This window comes from Mya arenaria, chromosome 1 (assembly GCF_026914265.1).
Source record: "Mya arenaria isolate MELC-2E11 chromosome 1, ASM2691426v1".
NCBI lineage: Eukaryota > Metazoa > Mollusca > Bivalvia > Myida > Myidae > Mya > Mya arenaria.
In genome coordinates this window covers 39,115,196-39,129,722 of record NC_069122.1, presented here as the reverse complement: position 1 = coordinate 39,129,722, position 14,527 = coordinate 39,115,196, and the positions used below count along the sequence as shown (strand labels likewise).

Here is a 14,527-nt window from a genome sequence, read left to right as displayed (position 1 = left end):
ACTGTGTAGGTTTTCGGAAAGTTTCGAGAAAATTGCTGTCATATTTTTATTTCTTTTCGTATGATTTGTTCAGTATTGGTACCTACACGTTTCATCTATTCATTCAAGTTAAACGATTTTTTGTTGTTATGGTAACGTAATTATGTGTTCGTTTGGATTACATGTGTTTAAATATGATGTTTGGTTGGCTTATGTTAGTTTCTCAGTCATTTTTTGAAAATCGAATGAGTGCAAATATACTTATATAAGGTCTCCTTCGGTCATTTCTCCAATTTATATTTCTAGTTACAAACACGATATGATACTTCAGTGATCGTTGTCCTGTGTTATTGAAAGTAAATAATTAAAATAATAACAAACTAGACTTAATTTTATCTGATTTATCATTTAATGATAGAGGAAATGACACACTGTTACATTAAACTATAAAATTAAGCAAATGCTAGAACAAAACAGCATATCCGTAAAACAATCTTACTTTCTTGTGTGTGTGTGTGTGTGTGTGTGTGTGTGTGTGTGTGCGTGCGTGTGTGCGTGCGTGTGTACAGACCGTCAACTGAAGACATTTATTAGAAATAACAGCAGCGACTGAGGACATTTCGGTCAAGTGAGAACGTCCTCATTTGACAAAAAAATAAATTACTCTTAAAATACTCGTTTTGGGCTAAAACATAAAAAAAAATAAAAAAAAAATAGTGGGCCTTAGTCGGAGGTGTCAAGGTCGAGTGTGTCGGTCGAGTGTGTCGATTACGAAATTCGCCATATTTTGTGTTTCGCACTCGATGCCTCATTTGACGGTCAACACCAGACAGAACCGTAAGCAATGTTGATTTACGTATATCCTGTGTTATAAGTTGTATCTATTCATTCAAATCATGTGTGATTATGTTGCAGTTAATACGAAAACAGTACAATAATGATTATGTAAGCAATGGATTTTTAATTATTCGTGATAAATAATATATGTCATGTATTTTCGCGACCATTCTTGTAAAAAAATTACTAGGAAATTTTAGGACTGCGATTTCTGTAATGTCTTCAACATTTTAAAGATGTAAACTTTACATTCTGCTTTTAAGATTGACATGTTAATGATGTATAGTAACAGTACTGTACAGTAATGTATGACCAGTTGGGTACAATAATTGTTTGTTAAAATCACAGGTGCTTGAGGTTAAAATGTAATTGGATTCTTTATGAAACTATAGTATATGGTTCGCCAAATTAGCATTTTGACTTAAGTATTCGAGGAGCTCCATGGGCCAACCAACCCCAAACTGTTTGCCACCAAATATGAAGCCGCAACTAGTTTAGGCCCGGGCGGAACGTTTTGGCAGGTGAAATGTGCCTTCCTTTGCTAGATGCAGAGCTTAAAAAATTATACAAAACTGTACTGCCTATCTGTCAGAAATGCAGAGAATTGAAGAAAGAGCCCATTGTGCAGAGAAAATATGGAAAGCCAAAGTCAAAATAATTTTAGAGTGTATGTATTGAAGAATATGAATACATAATGGGCAAATGTTAAACTGTAAAACTCTTTTTAAGATTTTTTCCATGTGCTTTCTGTCAGTACATGTAGTTGAAAATGCAGTGACTAGTAACTGTATCTATCACTGCTAGATTTTTTGGCAAACATTTTATCATTGGAGTGTTGAATTGTACACTGTCATATGTTTGAAAACTTATATAAAGTAAAAAGTACCAACCGCTTTAAGTAAAAGTATCAGAAGATTTTCAGTGAATGTCATTAAATATATATCAGTGAAAAAATTGCCATGTCATTGAATGTACGCATTTTGTACTTTAATAATTGTGTTTGGGAAATATATCAACAGTCAATTAATAATATTAAACTCACAAAGTATTCTCACAAAGTATTGGATAATACTTTTGTTGCTCTTCTAACCTGGACCCCTAGGTCCTCAGTGCACTAAGGTTGCCTAGCTAATGCCTTATATGATTTTGTGCAACACCACTCACAATGTGCATTTGTTACAATGACAGAATTCACAAAAGAGATGTATTAAAGTGACTTATCTTTACAAGATATTTTAAACAAAATTGTCGACAGAAATCTTTAAAAAATGGAATTTTTATAAAATACTAGGTTGTACATGAATCTCTTTTGTGAACTCTTTGTGCAGGTTAGCATTGTACAGAGGGTGACTAAAAGGCATAGGGTACATAAACAGCAAGCATAGAAAAGGAAAATAATGTGAATAAACAAAGATGATACATGGTTAGATAGATTAGATAGATTTATTCGACATAAAAATTGCATATAACATGACAAATACAAATTTAAACATGTATAAACATATATAACATTTATGTCAAGGATAACACAAAAAAGAGTTAAAATAAAACCTTATTTCCATTGTGGTCCTTACAGATAATACAGGGTTGAAATGCTCTGTTATTATGTGGTTAAATGACTGCATTGAAACAAGCACACATCACAATACCACATGCTGGGAGTTACAAAGTGATCTGACTGCTCTGTGCATCGTCTACACATAGACAACATACGTCCAAAAAAAAAAAATGGAAAAAATGCCTACCCTCCTAAGTTTTTGGGACAACGTTTCCTGAACCAGACATTTTATTTTTTTTGGCCTTAGGACCTTAGGTTTTCTGTATCACTTATTCACTTCACTCAGGACATATCTCTTTATATCCATTCATTTTCTGTAATACAAATTCAAAATGATGATGCTTTTTTCTATTAAATTCATCAACATGCTTATTTTTGATTTTATAATCAATGAATTTTTCAAATCTTGCCATATTTTTCTATATTGGCTCACCTAATATACATCCTACCAAAATGGTATTTTCTGATTCCGATGAATAAATGCAGGGCGCTACACAAATATTTTTATCAGTTGACCCACAGGATCACCTACTCCAAAAAATTGGTGACCCTTTCGCAAAAAACAATTTTAATTTATTGTCTTAAAATAAACTAAGAATCACTCTACAGTTTTTTAAAAGCCTTTCCTCATCAAGCTTTTATTTCTATGTGGGAAATGACTCTGGAGCATCGCTTACAAATCACCACATTGCGAAATATTAATGACATAATTCACATCGCAAAAATGTGTTGCAGAATTCTCGGTCCTACTAAAACTCGACAAACAGAACCAGCCCTCAGGTTTGAAGATCTCATTACATTTCCATACTTTAGAAACAGAAATAAAGTTTGCTGTTGATATTTGCCAGGTGATGAAGCGTAATGGCAGCCCAAAGAAGATGCAGAGGACAGAACAGATGTGTCATATATCCAAACCTAACAACCTAAGTATGGACATTGCAATTTGTGCAGGTATTTTTGGATATTACTTGTAATAATATATATAATAATTAACAACATTATATTCTCATCAAATATGCATAAAATTGAATAAATACTCTTGTGATACATAAAAATTGAATAAATAACACTTTTACAATAAACATTTGCAAGCATGATAATTGATATGTTGTTCATTATTATAAATCAAACATCCCACAGTGTAGACTGTTCATACACAGGCATTTGATCATAGCCAGTTGAGTTTTATGGGAAGTGGACAACTGAACCAAAATGTCAGGTACATGTCTAATGCCTGTGACTTCAGGTAAAAAAAGAGTAAATTTAACTTTGTTTAAAGACAACTGTGTTAAACTTCACTGCTAAGATTCCTGATAATTGTTCTGATTGTGGATGTCTCCTGTTGAACATAATTTTATCTACCAAACCGAAAGATGTACTCCTTGAACACTATTCTAAGGCAAAAAAGGGTATTAGAATCCCTGAAATACGGAAAGCTTCGGGGGGCTTTGCCCCCATGTCCCCCCACCAGGGCTTTGCCCTGGACCCATCGGGGGCCTTGAGCGGCCCCCTGAACCCCACGCAGACATTTTCAGGATTGGCAACTTGGCTCTGTTATCATCCCTGGGGACCTGAAATTAGCAAATACTGGCATGTTTTGAAGTGTGTGTCGCTTACACCTGTAAAAGCTATTCTTTCTGAAGTCATTTATCTTTGGGGGACAATTTATAACAGTAGCAGTGAAAACGTTTGCAGATCTATATAAAAACTAAGCATGATTTATGCAGCACCAGTCAATTGAAACCATGCCCCCCCTCCCCCTCAGGGCCAAAGTTCCCCCCAGGTCCGGGAGTATACAAGGGAAAGCGGGGAAATGGGCCGTGTTTTTACCTTTTAGGTGGACCCACAGTGTCGAGTGAATGCAGTGGTTTTGTTTTGGGGGAAAATAGCGGAGAATGGGCCTTACTTAGTTATCCTGGGGTCCGGGGCCATTTTTGCAGGGATTTTACCAGCAGTTTGTCCCAGCAGGCTGGTGATTTTACCCAGGATTGGCTTGACCAAAAGTCAAAATCCCCTCTATTTCCCGGAGCTAGGGGTCTGTTGTTACAATGGACTGGTGCATTAATCCTCTTTTTTTAGGAGAATGACCAGGGTAAAATGTGAAATTTGTATGTTGTTAATGTTAGATGTTAAATATGTTTATATTTTCTTGCATTTTTAAGGGACTCACTCGTGTTTTTGGACCAAAAATTGTTTTTCTGGTAATGCATATATATGCAAACACTTATTTATTATAATTTTACTCTATGATATCCAAATTGCAGAAAAATATATATAGTGTATAATTATTGTATAAAAAAAGTATTTTACTTTTATCAAGTTAGGTGCGAACCCATGCCTGTTAAGTGAGGAATAAAATAGAAACCCAATGCTTTCACCACTACGCCACCAGGACTTATCCAAATGTGATGGATAGTTTGACCTTTTAACAATACATTGATAAAATCTAGTGATCATGTCAATCAACCAATCACGCAACAACAAATATGTCATTAAGTGTCCATTAGTGGTCTCCAAAGAGGATATTTGAGCAAATATTTGTTATACAAGCACCCTTAATCCAACATTATTTTAACCGGTTAAAATTGAATTATCATCTATTTTAATGCTGTGAATGTTTGTATATATTTTTATGTAGGAATAACATGATGGACTGATTTTAGGGACAGGACAAAAGTTAAAACAGTTGTTTTTAAACCACTTCATGCACACACAATTCCAAGTTCTAATCAACTTGGCTTACACACTTTAATATATAAGGTGAACAGATTCACAGTTGTGACATATTTGGACAAAGGCCTTTCATTTTTAAATGTCGAAATCTTGTTATATATTTTGGTAGGATACATTTTTAGCTCATCTGTCACTTTGTGACAAGGTGAGCTTTTGTGATCGCCTTTTGTCCGGCATCCATCGTGCGTCGTCCGTCAACAATTTACTTAAAAGACATCTCCTCCTTAACCGCTTGGCCAATATTAATAAAACTTCATAGGGATGGTCCTTGGGTGGTCTTCTAACAAAGTTGTTCAAAGAATTCAATTCCATGCAGAACTCGGGTTGCCATGGCAACCAAAAGGAAAAACTTTAAAAATCTTCTTCTCCCAAACCACAAGGCTTAGGCCGTTGATATATGGAAGGTAGGATCACCAAATGGTCCTCTACAAAGATTGTTCAAATTATGGCCCTTGGGTCAAAATTGGCCCCGCCCCTGGGGGTCATGGGTTTTCTCTATATGTTTATAGTGAAAACTTAAAAAATCTTCTCCTCTGAACTTACTTGGACTAGAGCTTAGATATTTGGCATGATTCATCGTCTAGTGGACCTTTACAAAGATTATTCAAATTATGGCCCTGGGGTCAAAATTGGCCCCGCCCCGGGGGGTCATGGGTTTTCTTTTTATGTTTATAGTGAAAACCTTAAAAAATCTTCTCCTGTGAACTTACTTGGCCTAGAGCTTAGATATTTGGCAAGATTCATCGTCTAGTGGACCTCTACAAAGTTTGTTCAAATTATGGCCCTAGGGTCAAAATTGTCTCCGCCTCGGGGGGTCATGGGTTTTCTCTATATGTTTATAGTGAAAACTTAAAAAATCTTCCCCTCTGAACTTACTTGGCCTAGAGCTTAGATATTTGGCATGATTCATCGTCTAGTGGACCTCTACAAAGTTTGTTCAAATTATGGCCCTGGGGTCAAAATTGGCCCCGCCCCGGGGGGTCATGGGTATTCTCTATATGTTTATAGTGAAAACTTCAAAAATCATCTCCTCTGAACTAACGTTGCTTAGAGCTTAGATATTTGGCATGATTCATCGTCTAGTGGACCTCTACAAAGTTTGTTCAAATTATGGCCCTGGGGTCAAAATTGGCCACACCCCGGGGCTGATGGGTTTTCTCTATATGTGTTATAGTGAAAACTTAAAAAATCTTCTCCGAACTCACCAAAAAAAGTAACGTCTTAATTTAAACTGGATAACATATTTAGTACACATACCAATTTTCAATATGGGCCACATACAACAATTAATAACAAATATACATATATAGATACACACTTAAATCAAGTAGTGACAAGACCTTAGATATTTGGCATGATATATCATCTAGTTGACTTGTACCAATATTGTTCAATCTTTGGCTCTGGGGTCAAAAAATGGCCCCACCCGGGCGGTCATGGGTTTCCTTATATATGTATATGATGAAAACTTAAAAAATCTTCTTCTCCGAAACCAAAAGGCGAAGGCCTTATATATTTGGTATGAAGCATCGTTTATCGGACCACTATTAAGATTGTTCAAACTTTAGCCCTGGGGTCAAAATTGGCCACGCCCCGTGTTCATAGGCTTAGGTTTTCAATATTTGTATATACATTGAAGAATGTGCAATATATGACAGGTGAGCGATTCAGGGCCATTTGGCCCTCTTGTTTAATAAGCTTATTATTAATCTCTTGAATTTAATACTTAACACACCAAATAGGCTTGAATTTTACCAACAGTGCTATATTAAAAAAAATTTCTTCCAATCACTAAACAAATACTGCCTAAATGGTGTTCACATCATTAAATCTTTACAGCAGTTCTATATTGATCACTACTATTATTTTTTTTATAATTGATCACTTGATAGTTAAAACTGACTAGGTACTGTTCACAATTTAACAAAAAATTTATTTTAATCAAATAAGTTCCATTATAATTATAACATGACTGGTAATACTGACTAGATACTGTTCACAATCATAACACTGTTCCCAATCATAACACTGTTCACAATCATAACACATTTTTTATATTAAACATAAGTCAGTTCCATTTGAATCATAATATGATAGTTTATACTGACTGGATACTGTTCTCATCACTGAATCTTCAAAAACATTTTTTTGTTAAAAACTAACTGAAACAATTGCACACAACAGTTACTGACTCTGTGGATGGTGTTCACAGCATTGAATCTTTACACAAGTTCTTTTATTAAACACTACAACTATTTCACACGTCAGTCACTTCCTGGATGGTTTTCTAATTATTTAATCTTTACATGTGTCGACTATTAAAATTAACTGAATGTTGTGTTGATTAATAATCAAAACTATTTCCCTGAGGTCAGGTAAAACCAGTTAACTATTAGCCTTGGGAATTTATTTGTCGTGGACATCATTATATCAAATGCATGTACAGTCATTGTAGGTGGCATGATTTCTTTCTCAATTTTTGACAAAACCTCTATGACAATGAATTTTTCCCCAAATTGTTTCAACATGGAGCCTGTCTTTAGGTATGGCGATCTCCTCTTCATGTTTACTTGCATTTTCAGCCGTTCGATATCCACGTACAGCCTTACGATTGTATAAGAGGGAATGCTTGTGTTAAAAATATCGGAGAACGTATCACTTTCATTTATTTTAACAAATGAATTTACTGTTTTGCTGTCCGAGAAATAGCTTAACTAAAACCAGTCCGCCAGTTTCTCGAGCATTGTTGTCAGGGCTTACAATTGGATGACTTATAGACTGGCTATAGAAACGATGAAAAGCTGAATGTGGAAGAAGTTGTCTTTTTTCCATGACATATTATTTTAATCGACGGGTTATATTCGGGGCGGAGGGATTAAAAAAGTTTGGGATTTCCAATTTCATTTTTTTTCTGAAGTTGCTTTTTTTGAGCGGCGGGTTTGTTAAAGCTGCACTCTCACAGATATACCATTTTTACAGCTTTTTTTTTATTTTTTGTCTCGGAAAGGCCAAATTTGTGCATAACTGTCTGCAAACTAATGATTTAAGATTGCTGACAAAAAATCAGATGGTGGATTTTCATATTTCCGTTCGAAATTAATGTTTTATGGCCTAAACCATTACTAACTGTTTAAGAAAAATGCACAAAACATCATTTTTTTACTTAAATGTAAAAATCTGCGACCTTTTTTTTGTCAGCAGTCTTATATAAATGGTTTCCATGGATTTTCGCAACAATTGGTTGGTTCCAAGACAAAAAATAAAAAAAACGTTGTCAAAACGTTCAATCTGTGAGAGTGCAGCTTTAAATGAACAATAAAAAACAGTAACCAAATTAATAATATTACTTTTAAAATCAATAAAATGTCTGCTGGAAGTGAATCTAAGTATAGTTTTTAGATAAATAAAAGAATACAATTTTATCTATGTTGTTTATTTTTGGTAATGATATTTCTTGTTTTCTAAGACCCTGCCCTCATTTGCCTGTCGTTACACACTGTGTTTCCTGGGAATGCTGTATCTAAAAGGGAGATTTTTCTCAACTGCATTATTACTGAATTATGTGATGTGTTTGTTTATTTCAGGCAACTCGGATGTTCACAATGGTCCAGCTCATTATTATGAGGACATTGCCCCAAGTTCAAACATTGGTAAGTTTGTGATTGCAGACTCTTAATGTGTCTTAACATTACTATAGCCCTAATGTTTCATAGTACATGTTGTATCTCAGTAGCTTGTCTTTTCTCACACACTGTCCTCAGTTGCCTGTCAGTTAACACTGTGTGTCTTCAATTGCCTTCAGTGGGAGTTTTTTTTATCAGATGTTTCTCAACTGCATTATTACTGAATTATGTGATGTGTTTGTTTAACTTCAGGCAACTCTGATGTTCACAATGGTCCAGCCCATTATTATGAGGACATTGCCGCGAGTTCAAACATTGGTAAGTTTGTGATTGTGGACTCTTAATGTCCCTTTACAATAGTACAGCCCTTATGTTTCATTAAGGGCTTCCATTAAGAATTTAAAACTGGAAGTAAGAATTTCCTGACCATCAATATTGGAAGATTTTTACTATAATTTAATGGTTTAAGTTTCCCCGAGTACAATTTCTTCTTTTCCAGTATTTTTTTTAAATAGTATGTTAAAAATCACATAATTTTGAAGCTATATCTTGCCAAATTCACAGATTTGTGTTATTATTACTCATTTTTCTCCAAGACTGATTGAAATTTTGAGCATAAAAGTAATATTGACACCAGGTTTTGATATTTTGAACTTTCAAACTTTTTACTTTGGAAGTTTCTTCAAAATTATGGAAGTTTTTGTACTTCCAAGGAATTAAGTTTGGAAGTTTTAACCCATTTCAAGGGAGTAAGATACTTCCAAACTTCCTTAAATGGAAGCCCGGCTGTGTCTTCAATTTCCTTCAGTGGGAGATTTTAATTATACCAGATGTTTCTTAACTGCATCATTACTGAATTATGTGATGTGTTTGTTTATTTCAGGCAACTCTGATGTTCACAATGGTCCAGCCCATTATTATGAGGACATTGCCCCGAGTTCAAACATTGGTAAGTTTGTGATTGCAGACTCTTAAAGTGTCTTAACATTACTATAGCCCTAATGTTTCATAGTACATGTTGTATCTCAGTAGCTTGTCTTTTCTCACACACTGTCCTCAGTTGCCTGTCAGTTAACACTGTGTGTCTTCAATTGCCTTCAGTGGGAGTTTTTTTTATCAGATGTTTCTCAACTGCATTATTACTGAATTATGTGATGTGTTTGTTTAACTTCAGGCAACTCTGATGTTCACAATGGTCCAGCCCATTATTATGAGGACATTGCCGCGAGTTCAAACAAATGGTAAGTTTGTGATTGTGGACTCCTAATGTGTCTTTACATTACTCTAGCCCTATGTTTCATAATATCTCAATAGCTTGTCTTTTCTCACACACTGTCCTCAGTTGCCTGTCAGTTAACACTGTGTGTCTTCAATTGCCTTCAGTGGGAGTTTTTTTTATCAGATGTTTCTCAACTGCATTATTACTGAATTATGTGATGTGTTTGTTTAACTTCAGGCAACTCTGATGTTCACAATGGTCCAGCTCATTATTATGTGGACATTGCCCCGAGTTCAAACATTGGTAAGTTTGTGATTGTGGACTCTTTAATAGGTGTAATATGTATATATTTACATAGGATAGCTTGGTGACATTAGAAACTTTCTTGACCATTTATTGCAGATAAGATGTGGGCATTTTCCCACACACAACCTTAATTTAGCATTGCATTATCACATATTTATATTTTTATAGCATTCACAATTTGATATAGTACTTTAAATGTAAATATATATATATTATAAATATGTGAAAGTTCATTTCAGGACCATTGATTCAATCATAAATGCCCTATGTCAAATTGGCCATTGACCCAAGAAGCACTAATGAGGTTCATGGGAATTATCAGTTAGATGAGGACAGTTATGATCATATGAATGTCAGAAATAATTTCATTGCTTTTGTATAAAAATAAAACATTAAAATGAGCACAATTGAACATATATCCTTTCTTTGACTTAGAGACATTCAACTTCACTCCGACTCAGGCACCTGGTATGGTCCAAGAGACATTGTTCATGAAGTATTTTTTTCAATTAGTTAATACATATATTTAGATCATGGTCTTGCATTCAATTGTCAAAAATAAAAATATATCCTTGTGTGGGGATTTTCTGATTATGACTTTGTCGTGATAGATATGATTTAAAATAACTACTAATAATCTTTCTCAAGCATTGCACATCTATGACAGATTTCAGATGCTGAAAACGTTATGGTCACCGTTTCTTCTGTTCTCCAACAATGCTGCTATCACTTCTTTGTTCTCTAACCAGCTATCGGCGGACGATATCAAGTCCCAAATTAGTTTGAAATTCATAATGTTTTATGTAGCATTTATACAAATATTTTATATATTTTTAAAGGAGTTAAGCACCATCCAAGGAAGTGACAAAGAACACCTTGAAGCCAAACCCCAGCTGTGGAAACTGGTATACAGAAGTGCTTCAGGTTACAGAAACGCCATTCCAAGTTGGATTAAGAGACTGTTATCAAGCAAAACAAATGTTTACATAGAAGGTCTTTGACAGTGGTAAACAGGATTGACAGCTACAGCAACGCTGAATTATTATCACCAGTGTTGTGGTTTGTGTCATGGTTTTGTTAAAGTAAGGAATCAGTCTTTATGTGAAGTGTCTAGGCCGCATATTTCAAAATTCAGCTTTTGAGATTTTTGTGTAGCAAACACCATATCTTACAACACAGATGTATAACTCTAAGTATTGATCATGAAACATATGTGAATATATAGAAAGAGTAGTCAAATAAAATGACATCATCTAATCATTTTTATTTTGGGTGTGTAATGTGAAAATGGCATGTACTTAAATAAATGAACATATTTTTAAAATAGGCATTTTTAATCATATGTCAACTAAATAATAATAATGTATCGTTTATTTGACCAAGGTGTAATGTAGTTGAAATTTCTTTTTTTATATTTTTATATGCAATTATCTACACTAGTCACTGTAATATTTGGTTTGATGAATTACATGTATCATGATGTAGAAATAAAGGATAAATGTTTGTTTTTTCAGTTCACTTTTGTAAAAAAATCAACGAGTAAGCACCAAAGTTATATTTCACAAGTGTAATTTTCATTTTTGTGTCGCCTGAAAAGACGACATATAGGGGTTACTTTTGTCGGCGGCGGCGTTCGCGTCCCATTTTCGCTTGTCCGGGGTATATCTCCTAAACTATTAGTGGTATCAACTTGAAACTTCATATGTACATAGATCTAATTGAGGGCAAGTGCAGAGCACAAGAACTGTTACTCTTGCTTCCATATTTTTAGAGTTTTGCCCTTTGTTATTTTTCATGCTTAAACTTTTGTCCGGGGCATATCTTGTAGAATATAAGAGTTATCAACTTGAAACTTCATATGTAGATAGATCTCATGGAGGGCAAGTGCAGTGCACAATAACAGTAACTCTTGCTTTCTTAGTTTTAAAGTTATTGCCCTTTGTTAATTTTCATGCTTAAAGTTTTGTCCGGGGCATATCTTGAAGAATATAAGAGGTATCAACTTGAAACTTCATAGCTAGATATATCTCATTGAGGGCAAGTGCAGTGCACAAGAACTGTTACTCTTGCTTCCATATTTTTAGAGTTTTGCCCTTTGTTATTTTTCATGCTTAAAGTTTTGTCCGGGGCATATCTTGTAGAATATAAGAGTTATCAACTTGAAACATCATATGTATATAGATCTCATGGAGGGCAAGTGCAGTGCACAATAACAGTAACTCTTGCTTTCTTAGTTTTAAAATTATTGCCCTTTGTTAATTTTCATGCTTAAAGTTTTGTCCAGGCCATATCTTGAAGAATATAAGAGGTATCAACTTGAAACTTCATAGCTAGACAGATCTCATTGAGGGCAAGTGCAGTGCACAATAACAGTAACTCTTGCTTTCTTAGTTTTAAAATTATTGCCCTTTGTTAATTGTCATGCTTTAAGTTTTGTCCGGGCCATATCTTGAAGAATATAAGAGGTATCAACTTGAAACTTCATAGCTAGGTATATCTCATTGAGGGCAAATGCAGTGCACAAGAACCGTTACTCTTGCTGCCATATTTTTAGAGTTATTGCCCTTTGTTAATTTTCTTGCTTAGGTTTTGTCCGTGGCATATCTCGTAAACTATAGGAGATTTCAACCTGAAACTTATTCCGTAGGTATATCTGATTGAGGGTTCAAATGCCACCTACACTTGAAAGTTAAATGGCAACATCATTGTCTATAAATGAATAAAATGCCAATCTAACAGCTATAATGTCGACAGTAAATAATTCGTCAGGCGACACATCCGACTTGCGGAGTTCTAGTTGGTGTTCACAATTGTGAAATATATTGTGTTTCAAAACTAAAACAACTTTTTTTAGTATATGCCTAAAATTGGTATATTGAGACATTTAATTGCATTATATTTCCACGAAACGCCATTGATTTTGTGTCACAGCCCTGTGTGCTCTGAATTTTGTTTTGGATAGCAGAGCAGGCTATAATTTCAAATCAGTAAAAAAATATCGAATTGATATTTTTACTGTTTCAAACAATCAATTTCTTTCTCACTGATATATCCCTAAAAACCACTTGAAAGCATATATACTAAACATCTTTAATCTCTTTAAGTGTAAAATTATAAACTTTTATATACCTTTTAATATTGTGTTAAACACGAAGAAGTGATACATTTTTTAGACTGTATATTCTAAAATAACTAGTGTATTTTGAAAGAAAATTGTGCAAAATAACAACAAAAATGGTACCTGCACTATCCATTTATGTAATGGCAAAATATTTGTTTATTAATATGGTCATATGCAACCTTACATGAATATTCTCATAATAAATGTGTTTAGAAAGTATGTTTTCCTTGTGAGGCCCCCTTTCAAAATTGTTCGAAGATTTTAATACCATGCAGAACTCTAGATATCATGGCAACGGAAAGAAGAACTTTAAAACATGTTGGCAAATAGCTAAGTTTCGGTCTGGAGTCAAAATTGGCCACGCATCGGGGCCACCTGTTTTATAAATACAATATTATCATATAGGTAACGTCTTAGCTTGGCTGAAACTGCATTTGTTGGATCATTAGTTTTTGATTGTAGCATCATGTAGTAGTCTTACCAAGAATGTTCAAATAATGCCACTGGGGTCAAGCTGTTCCTGCCCAGCATGTCACCGGTTTCCTGAACAATAATATAGGAAAACCTCGTCTGAAACCACAAGGCCAAGATCCTTTATACTGGGAACGTTTAATCTTAGTATGGTCCTTAAAGATTGTTCATTAGAAGTAACCATGGACATCCTCAACAGCCACTAACTTCCTTACGAATGACCAACTATGATCGTTTAGATAGAGTCTCGTCTATGTTGATTTGCCTGGTGTCAAATTTAGCCCCGTCCAATTTATGTATGCGATACAAATGTATTTTAAAACAAAGTAATTGAAACTAGACGTCGAGACTGTGTCCTTGACCTTTGAGACACATGGATCTTGTATGCGACATGCCGTCTTCTCGTGATGAATTCTTGTGCCAAGTTCTAGACGTCGAGACTGCGACCTTGACCTTTGAGACACATGGATCTTGTATGCGACGTGCCGTCTTCTCGTGATGAATACTTGTGCCAAGTTCTAGACGTCGAGACGGTGACCTTGACCTTTGAGACACATGGATCTTGTATGCGACATGCCGTCTTCTCGTGATGGATTCTTGTGCTAAGTTCTAGACGTCGAGACTGTGTCCTTGACCTTTGAGACACATGGATATTGTATGCGACATGCCGTCTTCTCGTG

General features: G+C 34.8%; 1 protein-coding gene across 8 annotated transcripts; it reads left to right on the top strand.

Moving 5' to 3' along the window:
• Window positions 1-687: 687 nt before the first annotated feature.
• On the top strand, window positions 688-13,578 carry LOC128236643 (uncharacterized). 8 transcript variants are annotated; one of them, XM_052951661.1, is made up of 8 exons: window positions 696-816; window positions 3,223-3,325; window positions 8,692-8,757; window positions 8,983-9,048; window positions 9,614-9,679; window positions 9,905-9,971; window positions 10,187-10,252; window positions 11,095-13,578. In XM_052951661.1, exons 2-7 carry the CDS (start codon window positions 3,226-3,228, stop codon window positions 10,194-10,196), a joined length of 375 nt encoding a protein of 124 aa, XP_052807621.1. In that variant the 5' UTR covers window positions 696-816; window positions 3,223-3,225; the 3' UTR covers window positions 10,197-10,252; window positions 11,095-13,578. The 8 variants fall into 8 exon arrangements, with proteins under 8 accessions (XP_052807613.1, XP_052807621.1, XP_052807628.1 ...); XM_052951653.1 differs by lacking the exon at window positions 9,905-9,971 and having other exon boundaries at window positions 688-816; XM_052951668.1 differs by lacking the exon at window positions 9,905-9,971 and having other exon boundaries at window positions 3,223-3,301.
• Window positions 13,579-14,527: the final 949 nt, after the last annotated feature.

Coding starts and splice junctions, on each gene's coding strand:
- LOC128236643 (XM_052951653.1), top strand. CDS start 3,226: ATGAAGCGTAATGGCAGCCCAAAGAAGATGCAGAGGACAGAACAGATG. Junction 8,758..8,982: donor TGCCCCAAGTTCAAACATTG/GTAAGTTTGTGA, acceptor GTTTAACTTCAG/GCAACTCTGATGTTCACAAT. Junction 10,253..11,094: donor TGCCCCGAGTTCAAACATTG/GTAAGTTTGTGA, acceptor ATATTTTTAAAG/GAGTTAAGCACCATCCAAGG.